General features: G+C 32.4%; 1 protein-coding gene across 4 annotated transcripts; it reads left to right on the top strand.

Annotated features, from left to right (window-relative positions):
- Positions 1 to 1,877: 1,877 nt before the first annotated feature.
- LOC107163110 (uncharacterized) lies at positions 1,878 to 18,335 on the top strand. 4 transcript variants are annotated; one of them, XM_015510358.2, is made up of 2 exons: positions 1,878 to 2,032; positions 16,625 to 18,335. In XM_015510358.2, exons 1-2 carry the CDS (start codon positions 1,947 to 1,949, stop codon positions 17,904 to 17,906), a joined length of 1,368 nt encoding a protein of 455 aa, XP_015365844.2. In that variant the 5' UTR covers positions 1,878 to 1,946; the 3' UTR covers positions 17,907 to 18,335. The 4 variants fall into 4 exon arrangements, with proteins under 4 accessions (XP_015365844.2, XP_015365846.1, XP_015365845.1 ...); XM_015510360.2 differs by lacking the exon at positions 1,878 to 2,032 and adding an exon at positions 11,196 to 11,590; XM_015510359.2 differs by lacking the exon at positions 1,878 to 2,032 and adding an exon at positions 11,199 to 11,771.
- The last annotated feature ends 229 nt before the right edge of the window (positions 18,336 to 18,564 follow it).

Raw genomic sequence — 18,564 nt, 5'->3', positions numbered from 1 at the left:
TATAAATTACTCTACCGCCATTCTATTCTGTTTTTGCGTTATTACGGTCTGTTGATGCTCGATGAACATAAAATAATATTTTAATTTATAACTGTACCTACTGTCATTATAATAATAATACATTTGTCTAACAAATGCAAAACATAGCAAATTTACGTTTAGCAGATCACGTTTAATTCCGTTAGTTTAAAAATTAGAGTAAATTGACCTATTATGGAACTTGGTGGCAAGAACATTAGCTTTGTTTGTATGTAGGTTTTTTTACAATAACTTGGTTTTTAAGTGAGTTATGAGCATTTTTAATTTACGCTTTTTTATATACACATAACTTGCTACAAAATTGAAAAAAAAAACCCAGATAATGTTCTTAACATCAAGTTTCACGATTAGATACGCACTTGTAAGACGGAAACAACAAAATATATGGCGTCCTCTTAAACAGATATTATGACTTGTCGCTATGGTTTCACGTCGATTGCTCAGACCTGTTGCCGACGAGTGATCCGAAATTATAATATAATATGATGGGAATGGGCACCCATCTATTCAAGTCAAACTGCAATATTTACAACCCACTGCGTATATGATGCGTGTATACGGTGTTCTGTTTTAAGAGAAACGACGCAGTGTAAAACAATCGTCGTCGTGCCCGTGATATATTATTAACGACATTATTGCGTAATGCATCGTACTTAGACGAGTCTCTCGCGTGAAATAATGATTTTCGTTTTGTTTCGCAGGCGACCGTCCTCGGTGCGGCGCGACGTTCGCCACGAATTTTGTGTGCGGGGGGGAAGTCGTTTTCGGTTGTCCACCAAAGTGATCAATGGCACACCTACCTACGCACGTTTACCTGACCACACAATAATATGTAATAATATACAAGAGAGAAGGAGAGAGAGAGAGTGAGTGAGCACACTCGTCTCGTAAATCGGCGTGATGGTCGTGAGGGGGAGGGGGGAGACTCGGACGCCACTATACATCCCATTCATACCGGCGCGGTCGACGAGATCCGCAGCGAAGTGCTCTCCCATTCACCGAGCGCGTGGGTTTTTAGGACTGTTTATCGAGTTGGAAACTGTATCGGATTATTATTAAAAATTACACACCTGTTGCTATCGGTCTCTTTCGCCCCTTCCACGGTTTCACCGAATACGCGTTGTTATCTCTTTATCATCATCGCCGCGCATTGAAGAAGTTTTCACATCCTATCTCCAATAATAATAATTTAATAATACACATAGGTTACTACGCGTCCGTGGCGCGCGCTTTTCGGAAAATAATTATTATTCTCGTTGGTGCCCACAACAACTGCCTCCTAAAAACGTTGAGAGAGCGTTACATAACAATAATTATATTTTTACCTTTTACACAGATATCGAGTTATACGCGACTCGTCGACACAATAAATACTACAAAACGCTAGTCGTCTTCCGGAAAACCTGTTTGCGCGCATTTATCACGTCAAAAAGTTAAGACCAACTAGGTAGGTATATGGTTTTATACTATTTTACCGAAATCTAAAGTGGTACGTACACGAGTAGGTACAATCCGACGTCGCACAACATCAGATTCGGATTCGTCTTTCCCTTTCTAGATGCGCCACCGTATAATATTGTTGTAACCGAAAATAATAATATTGTACAGTTTTACAATGTCGACGTGACCTCACGCCGAAAAATATATCATTTTACTCGCCGTGTATATAATATTATACAGTGTCATCATAGCGTGGATCGCCTTGAAAACCAAAATTTTTCAACGGCCGCGTGGAATAATGATAATTATAATAATAATAATATATTCATTGTATTAGTTATCTGTACATTATTATCATTATTATTCTAAAATCAATGGTCGTCTCTAATACATATTTCTGTAGTTGTTCTCGCAACTCTTATTAACTATAAACACACTGAGCGGTGCACTTCGGCTGCAGAGGTCGGATGATGAAAGATCTCGATCGGCGAACGATAAGGCAAAAATCTCTGAAATCGGAACGAGATGGTCGAAAAAATGCGTTCACATATAGGTAATAATATTATACATTTAGTTTTGAAACAATAATAATATTTTTCCACCCGCGATCGTATCGGCTGCGATCGATACTATCATATTTTCAAACACTGTACGACCGTCGAAATCGATTTAGAATTTTTTTTTTTAATGGCATCAGAAAAGCTGTTTTACGGCTATCGTTTCTTATATACATACACGATAATATTAATATAACAGTATACTCGTATCCAGTATCGGTGTATCTGATCTTCCGAATTCATCCGGTGGACGGCGGTGGTACCTATAAATAATAATATACAAAACATTGCAACAGTGTGCTCCAAAAGTATACAAATAAATTATAATATTATAGGTACGTTAAATATAGATCACACGTGCCACGTTATATATAAATATATACAGAGTGTAACAGAAAGACCTGATAAAAAAAAAAAAAATTATAAATTATGCTGATTCAACGTATGGCATACATTTTTAATATTATATGATAAGTGAAAATAATTTAAGAAATATACTCATGTCAGCGAATTCTCAAAAATCATATTTTTTTTAAAAGTTATTACGTTCAAAATTAATTAAAAAAAAAAAATATTGAACCTTTAAAGAATTCTAAAAATAAACTACTTGACTTATAGATAAATCTTCTTACCATCAAAATTGTTCTTATAATCAGATTCACAAATAGGCTATTTTGAATTCCTCCAGAAAAATTTATGAAATTTAATTTTTTTATTTTCAGTAGGTACTAAAAAATAAACATAAAAAAATGTAATATACATGACGTATAGGGTCATTATTAATGAAAAAAAAATATTAATTTGAACAACAGTTAAAGTCAGTTCTATCTGTTACACGACAAGCATGCTCACCCACATTTTTCACTAATATTTTTTTGTTTTTTTGAAAATCTTGATGTATCTAACTCAAAATTCCAATGAATAGTTTCTGAGTTATTAAAATGTTTATACAAAGGATAATAATAGTGTTATAAACGTAAAAACTATATGTAATGTTAGATGTAGTATTTATTATACTTGTATCGTTTTTAAAAATTCTTAAAAATTCTAAATCAATAGTAATTTCAAATTTTTTCAAATCGTCTAAGCTATCTACCGTCCTGTCTACTTTTAACCCATTAACATAGACATATTATTCTCAGAACACAAAGTTACGTAAATAACTCAAAAACTACTAGCTTAAATTTTGATTTATCTAAATCAAAATTCTAAAAAAAAATCTGCTTTTTAATTAAAAATAAGAAAGGGAGATTTCTACTTGAAAAACAATAATTACAAACAATAATTCGAAAAATGACTTTCGAGTGTATTTAAAACTCCCAAAAATCTGAATTTTAATATATGCATAATTAAATCATAAAAATAGGATGAGTATGCTTAAAAATCACCCTGTGGCTTGTACATATTTAACCGTTAAAAATTCGATTTTATACCGTTCTTTTAAAAACGATGTTAAACACTACTGTAGAGAAATCGTTAACACGATGATTTATCGATTCCATCACAAGATATAGGTACTGATTAGGTAGCTATTTTTTTGCAAACTATCTACGCACATATATAATATACATATTATATTATACTTGTATTACAATATGTAATATTCTTTGAATACCAAAGCCCCAAAATGTTTACATGGATGTTTTTTTTAACGATTAGTATAAAATGTTCACATTACAATATTATTGATTTTATATCGGAGCTACAATATAACGCTGCCTAACCATAATGCGGTTGTATATTTTACTGTATAAATATGAAATATTATAATGTACAGTGAAACTTCCACACAACGAAATTTTCCATTGAGAACCCATGACCTTCAATGTTTTACAAACATGTATTTTTATTTTATTTTATTAGGATAAACGTCTTTGAGGCTTAAGTACAGAACAGGAAATAAATTTATAGTTATAACAATACAAGAATATATAAAAATGATAGGTAATAATGAGTAAAATTCAAATTCAAATTATAACTTTTATAAACTTTTTTTTCGCGTACCATTCAAGTATAATATTATCATTTATCAACCAGTCACGTACCACTAATGATCAAAAATAGGACCATGCAAACTTTACGCTGTTAAATACATTTGTTTTAAATAAGAAGACAATACCTAAGCTATTATTTATTTATTAATACAAGTTTATTAGATTTTTTAAACTTACGCCTTCTGCGTACCACCTGTATAATCTTTCGCGTACCACAGTTTGAGAACCACTCATCTAGGGGATTAATGGATTATTGTATCCATATGAAGTACGACGAAATGGTGTTGAGAATGTAGGACGGTGTCGCGAATTTTGGGACTTTATGACACGAATAATTCCTCTATAATTATTTGTGTTCCCCATGCGACTTCGTTGTAAGTATAAAAGTTGCACTGTAATTACAAACATATTTTTATGATGCCATTTTGTCTTCAAATTTCAAAGTTGTAGTAGATATCTATATTTGCATAATTTATTCGTTTTTTACATCTAAGACACTACTTCAATGCAGAGTAGTATTGGCATAGACGTTGTAAACGCTTTCGATCTGTAAAATATATCAAAACCATTATTAATATTTAATGAAATAAAGCACGTCACGATAATATTATTTTATATTATTTTGAAATACAATAATATTGATATAGGTACGCATGAAAAACTAACGTTAAAACCTGACACCAGGTAAAGCATAATGAAATATGCGTTATAAATGATTTGTCATTATAAGAATGTCTATAAAAAACAACAAAAAATAGATACAATAACGATATATTGAGATTTTTAAAATGGTATTGTTTGAATAAAACCAAACAATAATGTGTGTGACGACAATATTCTTCCAACATTATATTATTACCTATACGTCTTGTTCTATTTTCGATTAAACTATGCCCACGCACATTTTTTTTTTTATTATTATTAACCACACATACTCTTACTTAAAGTCTATTTTTGCTAGCAGCTATTAATACAAGCATTATATGCCAGGTGCGATCATTAACTTATTATTTTATTCTTAAAAACTATACTTTTTAACTCTCTTCGGTAAAAATTGTATAGGTACGAAGAAAACGTAATAAAATATTGTAGACCTGATTTATTTTAATTTTTAAGTATAATTTATGATAAGCGATGGCCTGATGGCCTGTCATATTTTCTATATTTTCCATCAAATAAACCGTTATTATAATTCATAATTTTATTGAAACAAAGTCTCTTCAAACGTAAACAGGAAACCAGTTTTCCATAGTGAACAATATAATGGTGGGTAGGAACACCCCAAATTGTGTTGTATTATTATGTTTATAAATATAGTAATTATATATATGTATAATGTATACAAAATTAAATGAAATCATTGACAACTTCTTAACAGAAATCGCGACTTACAACGGTAACTACCAACCAAGTAATTCAAAATTGCGGTTAAAGTATATACACCTGATATCGTGTAATATGTACCACGACAAGTTTATTATAATGCCTTAAACAATCATACTTCCTACAAGAACACAACTTACAACTTCATAGTAAATAGATAAATTAAAAAGGCGGGTAAGTCAAGGATGTCGCTCTGCTGTACAGTAGGTTACAAGTGGGTTACTGTAATGGATGGAATTAAATTTGAATCCAATGATATTATATCATAGTATACGAAAAACGATTCTGAGCGAAGACGGTTTATCTGTCTAGGATATATTGTAGATTATTAAAAATTTTCAAATCTTAGATTTAAAAAGAAAATTTTTTATGAATTTCTAGTTTGAAATAATTTGCGAATTTTCGTGATTTTCGTGATTTTTACATAATATGTTGTCAAAATTAAAACTTTGAATGCTTGCAAAAAAAAATTGTGACTACACATTTCTTTTAATTTTCAATTGCTATTGTAAAAATATATCATGAGCCTTGTATTAAATTTTGAAATCTAAGATATAAAAGTAAATTTTTTTATGAATATCTAGCATAAAATAATTTACGAATTTTCGTGATTTTTACATAATATGTTATCAAAATTCAAACTTTGACTGCTTATAAAAAAAAATATGACTATGTATTTCTATTATTTTTCAACCGCTATTGTAACAATATGCTAAGAGCCTTGTATTAAATTTTCAAGCTTTTCTGCCTAACAAATAAATTTTTATCGATATTAATTTTAAAAAAAACTAATTATGATCGAAAATTTCAAATGTCTATGAATAGTTCAACTTAAGTCGAAATATTTTGAAAATTGCATGGTGGATAGAATATACTTATATAAACATTAGGTGAAAATTTCATGCATTTTTGGTCATTTGTTTTAAAGTTACATCAAAAACCAAAATCGATTTTGTCGAAAAATGACTGTGCGTAAAATTTCCCGTTTTTCCCTTAATTTTTAGTTTGTTTTTCTCGATTATTTAGAAAAGTATTACGAATTTTTCACTTTTGACCCTCCAAAGTAGATTCACCAACTAGATTCACTTTCTGATCGAACAAGGTACTGAAGTCAAAAATCGAAGCACTTTTACTGCCCCAAAACGTGATGACAGACACAAAAAAAAAAAAAAAAACACACATCATGGTAAAATCAATACATTCATCATCGCTCCGCTCAGAATCTAAAATACAATATTTCGTACCTATAAAATATGTTCAAAAATGAAAACGGATTTAATCATATTGTTATAACTTTTAATAGTTCAGACAGTTCAGTTATGTAGTTAAAAATTTCCATCACTTTTTCATAATAAATATATTTTTTTCATGTATTATTATTATTATTTATATCTAGGTATTTTGTAAAATATAAATAATTGTTAAACATATTTATAAAGACCTTAGGGTTGTTTAAATGATTGTCCTATTATGACTATTGCATCGAATAACCAATATTTTGTAAAATTTTTGTTTTTAGAAGTTTTCAAATTTCAATACATTTCAACAATTAAATTTTGCCGACTGTATTATTATTATTTTGATCAGATACGGATTTACACAATTGCCGCCCCTAGACAAATTTTTTTTGCCGCCCCATTACGACTTAGTAAAAAAACAAAATAACAAAATATGTAATCTATGGTTAGTATTTAGATAATAGATAATATACAGTCATTCGATTATTTACTTGGACGTTTATTGTTATGTATTAGTATTATAAAATAATGAAGAAATTATATTAACAAGAATATTATGTTATACAAATATTAAACATTTTCATTTTCCATCTTTCAAAATAATCACCGTACGTAAGAAAATCAAAAAGAAACCTAGAGTATATTTTCAATAAAATATTGGCCTAAAATTGCTGCCCCTAAAAATTTGCCACCCTAGGCAACTGCCTACTTTGCCTGACGCTAAATCCGCCACTGATTTTGATATTTTAATGATTTAAATCACCATAGTTTTTATGGACCTGCATTTGACCTATTCAAAACAGCGATCGTCGAATAATACTGGATTTACTCCCAAACGATCTCTTCCTGTAATAATTTAGTGGTGGTAAAAAACATAATCCTTAATTCTTTTGAATTAAATGCACAAACTGATATTATTTATACTGATTTTTCTAAGGCGTTTGACCAGGTCAATCACGCAATTCTTATTAGAAAATTACAAATATTTGATTTTTCACGTTCTCTACTAAATTGGTTCCAATCATTCCTATCCGGACGCCAACAAATCGTTAAATATCTAAATTTTACCTCTACACCTTCTGGTGTTCCTCAAGGTGACAACTTGTCAACTCTTCTTTTTAATATATTTATAAATGATCTTCCTAATGTCATCACTAATTCTAATATCCTTCTATTTGCTGATGATGCAAAATTAGTAAAAATTATTAAATCAGAACAAGACGCTTTTAATTTGCAATTAGACATTAATATAACCATATTTCGTGGTGTACCTAATGAGAATAATCTATTTTTAAATACACAAAAATGTATAAATTTATGAAATTTTACCTAATTAAAAATCCCGTTAACTCTCAGTACTCAATTTCTAGCACAAATGTCGAGCTTGTTAATCAATGATTTGGATTTGATTAAATTTTTCTCTACATACTGAAATGATTAAAAATAAAGCTTTTCGTATAACTTGGGGTTTATTAAACGTACTTGAGCTGCATTTTCAGATCCTATTCCCTTAAGAGGACGTTTCACCCGCATGTGTTGTCTCTGTCTTAAAAGTGTGTAACATTGCAAAAACTGTTTCGCGCGGGAAAGAACCGAGAAAGATACAGTTATAACTAAGAAACGAAATTTTCATCACATAAAAACGAGAATTTTGTCTGTGCAATGTCGTTTTTATTTTTTCGATATCACTTATACGAAAAAAATTCTTATTGTTTTATAATACATTAATTTTGCGTTTTTTAAGCATGAATAACTTTTTTTGTAGTTCTGATATCGAAAAAATAAAAACGATATTGCACAGACAAAATTCTCTTTTTTATGTGGTGAAAATTTTGTTTCTTAGTTATAACTGTATCTTTCTCGGTTCTTTCCCGCGCAAAACAGTTTTTGCAATGTTACGCACTTGTAAGACGGAGACAACACATACGTGTGAAACGTCCTCTTAAAAATCCTCTACATCTCTCTTGTCCGTTCTAATCTAGAGTACTGTCCCCTCATCTGGATAAATAGTACGTCGAAACAAGCCCTTACGCTGGAATCTGTCCAAAATAATTGTTTACGTTTTATCTCATTTAAATTTAACATAAACAGACCTACCCACGGCACATATTATAATAATGTTTTTAATTTTCTTAATATTTCTCTACGCTCTCTGACCGTCGTACGCTTTTACTCTCAAAATGTTTACAAAAATTAATATTAGGTTCAATAGATTGTCGTGAAATTCTCTCTTTAATCCGTTTTAAAATCTGCAATTAACTTAATACTAGAGATCCAAAACCCTTATATCCACTTCTTTCAACAAATATTATACCTTGAACTCTCCTGCTAACCTTCTTATGACTGCAGGTAATACTTTTGTCTTTGATTATATTTGAATATTAATTTGTATTCTATGTCTACTTTAGCATTATTATTTTACTCATTCTCTAATTTTAAGTATATATTTAACTATAAATTATGTTTTACGTATAAATACGTTTTTCACACACAATGTAATATTATTATGTTTTAGGACTGAGGGACTGACGTCCGTTTATATCAAATAAATAAATAAATACGTTGGTTTCTTGTCGTTAGTCGGGTAACATCAATTCTATTTTTATTCATAACTGTAGTCCGTGTAGATTTCTAAACTTTGATTAGTTAAATAATTAATATATTAATAATTGATGGGTACCCATATCCGATATCGTATACATCGCATTTCGGAGATTGGAAAAAAAAACCTATTAAAACCTACTCATTGTCGATGCTCTGGCCAGGTTAATAATATAATAAATATTATATCTGAATAAGAGATCATCGATACTACTGCAATACTGTAATACTGTTAAGAGTAATAATTATATTTTCTTTTACGTGACCTATTGCAGGTACTACACAATTTCAAGTAAATATTTATTCTGACAATTATTTTTTATCGATGACAACATTATTAAAATTAAGAAAAATAAATTAACGATGATCTCTAAAATAGTAATTTCATATTATAATAGGTATTATATAGGTATATATTGTTAAGTACTTCTATGTTATGTCGACCTTGTTTACTCAATTCAAGTTAATATGTTAGTTATATTATTTTGTAAGTTAAATTAGTTTATTATTAAACTCGGATAAATATTTTACGAATATTGTTATGTTATCTTTGCGTTCGATTAATTGTTCGACTATCGGTAAATTGGTGTCCATTTAAAGTGTAAACACTTGATAGAATATTTAACACGTAAATTCGATAACGATAAAACAACGCAATGGATAATTAACGTGTGTACTATAATAGTCTATAATAATATATTGTAATGTGATTACCTACATACAGAGTGATCATAATGTATTAACCGTTAAAGTGGTCGTAACACAATATTATTAACGGATAAAACTGTCCGAAAAAAAGTACGATAAGTAACAACCCTTTGTATTATGATATCCGACATATAATAATATACTTTTAATAAACACATTTCAACCGTTTTCCCGCCGGTAATCTAATTGTAAAGTAATAATTGGAGGTGCGGGCTATGGTAAAAACGTTAGCTTGAAATGAAAAAGAAATCGAAAAAAACAACGAACCGACCGACGACACCTACGAGAGCGATAGAGAGCACGTAAACACATAATAATAACCTCCAACATTGTTATGAGTCCGAGAAGCTCGATCTTTCGATTCGATTCGATATATTATGATATTAATAAAATAATAACCATGCAGCGGTCCAACAGGTTGTCTCCTGCACTCTTCGGACTTCACAGAATTTCTTTTTTGTAGGTCCTATACTTGCGTATTGTGATATGAAACGCGTGTTGTGGACTTATAATTATTATTATTATTATCCTCCGTAACGTAGTAGAGCCATCAGCGGTTCCCAAACTTTTTTTTCCCGTAGTGCTCTTTTTTGGACCAAATACAGCCACGTCGGCGCTGTGCTGTGAATACCGACCGTGAAAGTCGGGACTAGAAAATACTCATTGATAACGAATTTTTCAAAAAAAAAAAGAAATTCGTTACATTTTAAATTATTTATTTACGAGCCGCAGACCACGGTGCACAGTTTGGGAACCATTGACACAAATTGATTGGTACGTGATATTTGGGGATGGGGGGGGGATTAAACGAAAATAATATGTAATATCACACAGGCTATCATGGTTAGGTGTGCAGCTCGTGTCGCACTTATTAGAGACGAGACGCGATGGTAACCGCATCGGTTATAATATCATTATTATATTATTATGTCAGCACAATGTTTTCACCTTTATAACATTTGATTTTGTTTTTTTTCCCCCTATAATAATATAATCTCAAACCTTATCAGATATATCACTCTGCGCACGCACACACACACACGATGTGCCCACACGCACTCCGTCTCCGAACGATCGCTGATGGACCTTAAACCCAGAGTTTGGATCACCCCCCCCCCTCCCCACCCACCTTCGACATCGAGCTCCGTTCAAAACGGGCGTATCATCGGTATCAGTAACGCGTTCACATTTTCCGCCGATAAGCAATTTATTACGATTATTAGAATGATACACAACAACACTGTTATAGGTAGGATATTAGGTACGAAACGGGTATGCGCGACGCGTGTGTACGTCTCGTAATAATAATAATACTATAATCATTATGCATCCAAACTACTGCGACTGCGTGTCGCCTAGTCGACGGACGAACTAATATCACATTCTGTGTAGGTCTACACGCAGCTACACGCCTACACTGGCTACTTATTCTGTTTAGTAAAAATAAATTATAATAATGATAAACGATAATGACAGATAGGTACGAATAATAATCAATATACCAATAACAACAACGTATTTTGTTGCAAATAATAATGATATTATTGTGATATACCGCCGCCGCCGCAGACGCGTACAAAACGAGACACGAGTTTCCCGCGAAATAAGTCGTTTTATATAGCTACAAACAGTAAGTTATAATAGGTACGTCTTGTGCCTACACTTACTATTATTGTTATTATTATTATTGTTGTAATGAACTGAGCTGTGTCGCGTGCTTTTCTTTTCATTTTCCGACGTGTGTTATTACTTAATATGTTAATATAATGCAACAATACGTGTAAATCGGCCTCGCACAACTGCAGCTACAGGTACGTACCTACATAATAATTCAAAAATAATGCGTCTCAATTGTAAGTGATAATATAATAATTGCTTATTTCGCGTTCGATTGGGAATAATCGCATACTATTATTTTGACATTAATGCACCGCAAGTGTGATGGACAATGGTTTAAATCTCCGGCTAAACCATAACGTGTTCAAATCGCTGAATTATTATTGTGTAGTGGTCGAAATCAAAATATTATAATTGTTTCCGTGCAATACAGGTGAGCCGCACAATAAGCATTGTATTTATATGATGAAAAATTGGTTTCCAATCAGATCGTATTTGAATAGTTAAGACGATATTAGGATTTTTCGGTTTTAATGTGTGTAAAATCATTAAGAAAGTAATAATCTACAAAATTTTAGTTTGAATGACGGTAATTTTATTTTATTGTTGTTCTCATCACTATTACAATAAAATATAAATCAATGGAAATATAATATTATACTAACGTTATAGTTAGATAAAAAAAAAAAAAACCAAAGTCGAATGTAACAAGAAACAAATCGCTTGTTGTGGTGTATTTGAATTTAACCTCATACGTTTTAAATGAGATATTTATTTTGATTAATTAGTAAAATATTTAGTGTATGATAGTTGAGAAGGTTAAATTATCCACCTTGTTATAGAAATGAAATATTACTTATTAATGATTATACATTACTGATTTACTGTCGAAATCGATCGATTGAAATAAACAACACTTAAAATATGAATGATAACAACTATATGATGGAATGTATGTACGCCTACATACATGCGTATTTTTATTTGATTTTCTGTAAACAAATTAACAAGGATTGATTTGTGACATAATAATTGAAATATTTAGGAACAAAACACGATAAATATAATATCAAATTCTATAATAATATGTTTATTGTAAACATTTAGTTGGTCGGTTTAAAATTTTTTTTTATTAGAAATAAGGCTTCGACATCGCCGGTCATTAGCCAGGTTTACAGTGTATAAGAGATAAGTAAAGATAGTGTAGAAGAAAAAAAAAAAAATGTTAATTACAATTGTTTCATATTTTAGGGTCTTAAAAATACGGAGCAGGATTTATACAATGTTAAAAATTATTTATAAGGTTAGTATTAGTTAAAAATAAGAAAATTTTGTTGATATTTTTTTCATTAAGCGCTTCTTCAATATTCTGTGGTATTCTCAGATGGTTTTTTATGTGGCGGTATTTTGTACAATGTAAAATTATGTGTTGGACAGTGAGGTCAGCGTGGCATTCATCACAGTTAAAATATTTTCTGCGCTTAATTTATCAATTCAATGATTTGTTAGCTGTTTCGCCTAATAAATTATGAGATAAAGACGAAAAATGATTTTATTTTATAGTTAAGTATTGGTTGGTTATTAACTGTTTAGCAATATTAGGTAGGTACCTACATTGATAAGAGGGAACGGAAAAGCCAAAACAATTACGATACTTAAATCGATAAACGTATGGCCATCGCGATAATTTTATAATGACAGTACCTACCTAGTTTGCAAACCACTGTCGGGACTACCGAATTAAAGTTTCAAACTCAAAATTATTGAATACTATTATAGTTTCCAAGTAAAAAATTTACCTCTCTTCTATACGCCTAGCCAAAACCTTTTTGCCGGACAAATATTATAGAATTCAAAAACTTCGTACGATAATATTATGACGGACTATAACAATATTGAATATATCGTCAAATCTATACGAACCATGATGAGACAATATTAAAATAAATCGGTATAATTATAAGCTTAACGTGTTTTGTCGACAAATCAGTACCTACCTAGTGACAACGAACTTATACCGCGTGACGGTACTCTCATTATTATAAATTGATAAATTCCAAATCGAAATAACGTCGTTGATTTATTCCCCAAAAACGCTCCGGCGCTTATATATGTAATATTATACGATAATAATTATAATTTTTTATGGTTATCGTCGTGAATGTATTCGAACGTCTTTTTTAACCCCGAAAAGGGGTTTGGGGTTGAGCCGATGATCGTCCTACACGATAAGCCGAACGAGTTTGTGTAACGTTTTTGTTACAAACCCGCGTGTCACTAACAAAACAAAACTAAACTGAAAATAAAAAGATATAATAATATAATGAAAATAAAAAACCAGTTTGTCGCGTCTTCGTTATAACACGGAAATCTAATGCGCACCGCCGTTTCCAGTCTGCACGGCCAGTAGTAGTCCTTATAATATTTAAATTAAATAAAAATTTTATTATTATTATATTATGTATAATATACGAGTGTGAGGTCACAGGAACTATATCGAAATGTCGGCTCATCCGTAGTTGCTAATGAAACTATATGTTGTAATCGATTCACAGACAGGAAAATAATTTTAAAAATAACGATAACATTATATTGATAACAGTTGTTGTACTTAACCCAGTCGTGTTGACAGCTTTTTTTTTGTTTTGTCTAGCGAGGTTATCTTATAGTGCGATTTTATATTCTTCTCCCGTTTTCTGTTTCATACAATTTAACTCGTTTTTGGAATATAACTACATAGTACGTTATTTTAATTTATGAATGATCAATTGATAGCATATGAATACGACAAAATTGGATAAATACTATTCTCGAGAGCAATTCTTCTTACAAATTCAGTATTATATAAATATTATGATGACTATAATAGTTTAGGTTTACATTGTATATACATTTTGTAATTCTAACCCAATAAATACATTTTTTTTTTGTTTTGTATTCCTTTTCCAAATTAATTTCAAAAAAAAAAACCTCAATTTCGACAAAAGTAGTTATAAAATTTGCGTTAACGATCAGACGTTATGATAATATGACGTATACTTGGTAGTTAGTAGTCATATAATTATTAGTTATTATACAAAGTTGAATATAAATATTAATTAAATGATTGATTAAATGAAAAAAAAAACTGTTATTAACAGACGTACACTATTGTGTGATCAGAAGGTCACAGACTCACCAACGATGGACTTTCGTCCTAATTTATTTGCTTAAGCGCAAAGACAGATAAATATTATTGTACTTAGAAAATACTGCAACACATAACAATTTAATATTACGTTCGTTTAACAAATTACCAAATAATATCATAATAGTTGTGTTTCAACTTAATAATAATATATTAATAATTAATAATTACATGTCGGGATTTAAGTTTTGAACGAAAATAATTTAAAAATAAACAAATACCTACGACAGTACGACAGGTTTGCGGGAGAATAGGTCGAATGATTTTATTGTTTTAAAAACGACTTCGAGATAATAGTAATAGTAATAGTATAACACTTTGTTGTTTATTACTTGTGTTACACATCTTAGGTTTAAGTGGCTTTTCTGGTTCATTTAGAAATCTATTGAGATGAAAAAAAAATAACACTGAACGAGTTACGGTCCTTATATATGTCATAACCTACTGTTAAATCAATACGAGAAATTAAAGCCTCGTAATAATCAACATTAAATATAAATAGATAAGTCAACAGAGATAGACCATTAAACTTACTTAATCAAATTTGAAGTTATACAATTTCAATAAAAAATAAATTTATGGTTTTGATCTTAAAATTAGATTAAATTGATAGGCTTAACTGATTTGAGTAACTACGAAATATAACTACCAAGTTCATACAATTTATGTCTTACAACACCTAAATATTATAATATGTATGCTTGTATGCACAAAAACCTATAAAACTGAAATGCTAAAATAAAATATATTTAAATGATAGAAAAAAAAAAAGAGTATTAATATTGTAGGAGAGTGATGCGGCTTGAACAAGCGCAATAATAATATTATTTTTAAATTCTTATCAAAATTGTCCGATGTTTACTGATTAAGAATTTGGTATATGTAAAAAAATCAATATCCTTACATTCCTTAGGTACATAATAATGGCATATCGTGTAATATTAATTTACACTGCCGTTATATTCATTCCCGAAATATTAAATTCTCAATAATTGTTATTCGTCAATTACTATTAATTATTACCATACCTACTAGTATTATACTCATAAATGGGAGAAAAAATGTTATTGAACATGACGGCACGTGATAGGTACGTTGTCTCCGTCTTACACACATACTACATACCAAATTTTCGTTCACCAATTTCAATAGTGTGCTGTATTGTAACCAATATTAAACTTTTAGATATATCTGTTCTTATAAGAACACTATCTGTGTTCTCTCGATGAGTTTTTACGATATTTTAATTTTTGAATGATTTATGTAAAATATAAATATTTGATAATGCACATAACTCATTTAAAAATTAATATATTGTAAAAAACCAACGAGGGAACATCGTAGATAAAAGTTTGATGATAATAAATAAATATTAATACACTTAAATAAATAAAATAAAAATTCACTTTGATATAAAAACTAATAACATAATTTTTTTATTGAAATCTACAATAAGAATTTAACTCACAATTTTTGTGTTTTTTCTCTATTTTTATGCTCAAATTATGCATATATTGCATTACAATTCTGATTCTTGGAAATTTTAAGCACACTTGATGACCATTTTTTGAATCCTTAAAATTATTTCTACCACTCAATAAAATGATCCTGTGATAATACAAATTTTCGTATATTACTTTAATTATAACTTTCTTTTCACTTATAAAAAAAAAAAAACACCCGATGGGGAAGGCGGATGGCTAATTTTACCTCCAACCTCCCCCGCATCCCAAATGATCAAATGAGAACATAATAACATATAATTACATAATATTACACATATTATATAGATTACCATTTTTGTTGTCCATCATATTATGTAAACTGATTTAGTTGTGCGTTTTTTGTTTTCTCGGTCAGACTACGAATACTGGACCGGAAGGACACGCGAACCTGTTCGATGGCGAATCGCAACGGCGGAAGTTGCTGTTGTAGTGACGAAGATGAGGAAGACGACGACGAAGAAGAAGACGAAAACGACGACGACGACAGCGGATCGTGTTCGAGCTGTTCGACCGCGGAAGTCGTCGACGACGACGACATCGGTTGCGCGACCAGACGGCGACTGACGTCCGCGGGCAGAACGAACACTGCGGCCGCGGCCACGTCGTTCGACCTGCTGGACGCCCGGCGCCTGCCAGACCTGTTGGACGCCGAACGACTGGTGGCCGTACTGGACGGGTGTCTAGAATCGGAGTACGTGCGAGGCTGCGTGGTCGAGACGTGGGACGCGGTGCTCAGCGAACACCTGGAGGCCATCGCGCACCTGGTACTGTACCAAACGCCCGAGCACGCCGTCAGCCAGGCGGTGTACGAAAAGCTGGTCGGACTGTCCGCGTCCCTCCGGCCGCCCGCCAACGACGGCCAGCACCAGCGGCCGGCTCGCGTGGACGCGCAATGTGTGTACGGCACGCTCAGGTCAGCGGCCCGGTCGCTGTTGACCACCCGGGTGGACGCGTGCTGCCGGCAGAGCATGTGCCGGGCCGTCGGACTGGCCGTGGCCGCGCTCCGGTGCAGCACGCGACCCGTGTTCTCGGTGGAGAACTTCGTGGTCGAGATCAACGAGGCGGCCAACTTTGCCAACCTGTACTGCACCGGGTACGCCAAGCGCATATGCGCCGCGCTCGAGGGCATCTACGACACGGTCATGGCCGGTGACTACCACCCGACCAACGTCGTTGTCCAGATGGCCGTCATGGACAAGTGCATCAGGGCGGCGGTGCGGACGCTCGCCGACGCCCGGGCAACGGCCGCGCAAAAGACGGCCGCCCAGCGGTCGCTGCTCGCCGAACTAGACGACGTGCGCGCGACGGTGCGCATGAAGAACCACGGTTGCGTGGACGACGTGGGCGCCGACCCGCGGCAGCAGCAGCGACGCCAACTCGCAGTGGCCACATCATCGTCCGTCACGGCGGCCCGGTTCGTCCACTTCACCATGAGCCCGTGGCGGGCGCCCATCCGCATGTACCATCAACAGTCGCCGACCAGTGTGGACCAGGTGCTCAGGGCCACCGTCCGCTTGGTCGAGGCGCTCGTCGCCGAACTGTTCAAGCCGTGCTTGAGCGGCCGGCACCGCGTCCGCCGCCCAAACCGGCGTCACCGCGCGTACAGCAGCCGTCAGATGCACGACAAACAGCTCTAGAAGGACCGCCGACATTTTTCATCAATGTAATAATTGCATTTTACACGACCCCCCCCCCACGATCCATACAACAACGTACCTATATACGCATCATGCTTATCACAGCATGCGAAAGACGCTATTTTTATTGTTTTATTTATTTATTTTTTATTTTTTATTTTTTATTATTTTAATTGTGTGTACATTTTACGTTTTATAGTCTTTAAATTATTTTATTCACGTGAATCTATATCTAATCGTATATTATACCTATCAAGATTTTTAAGAAAGAAATTGGAGTGTATCGATACGTATCGACTCGTATTCGGGTTCCTCGTCGACAAATATCGGATTTTTATTCATGAAAATTTTATAATGCTTTATTATTTGCGTATCATAGCAAGCTGTACATAATTGATATTAAATGGCAATAAGTTTTTTTAAATATTATATCATACACGTTTTTAATTTTTATTTCACGTTACGTTTACGACGTCTATACAAAATTACAAATAAATTGTGAAAATGTTTTGCTTTTATTTTTCAACTGCTATTGTAAAAACTAAAAATATGTTAGGAGCCTTGTATTAAATTTTAAAATCTTAGATTTAAAAAGAAAAACTTTTATGAATTTATATCTAAGATAATTTGAACATTGCCGTAATTTTTACGTATTAAG

The sequence above is a fragment of the Diuraphis noxia genome, unplaced genomic scaffold, assembly GCF_037042655.1.
Source record: "Diuraphis noxia isolate RWA-SAM2 unplaced genomic scaffold, SU_Dnox_SAM2 contig0003, whole genome shotgun sequence".
Taxonomy (NCBI): domain Eukaryota; kingdom Metazoa; phylum Arthropoda; class Insecta; order Hemiptera; family Aphididae; genus Diuraphis; species Diuraphis noxia.
This window is presented reverse-complemented; position numbering and strand designations above follow the sequence as displayed.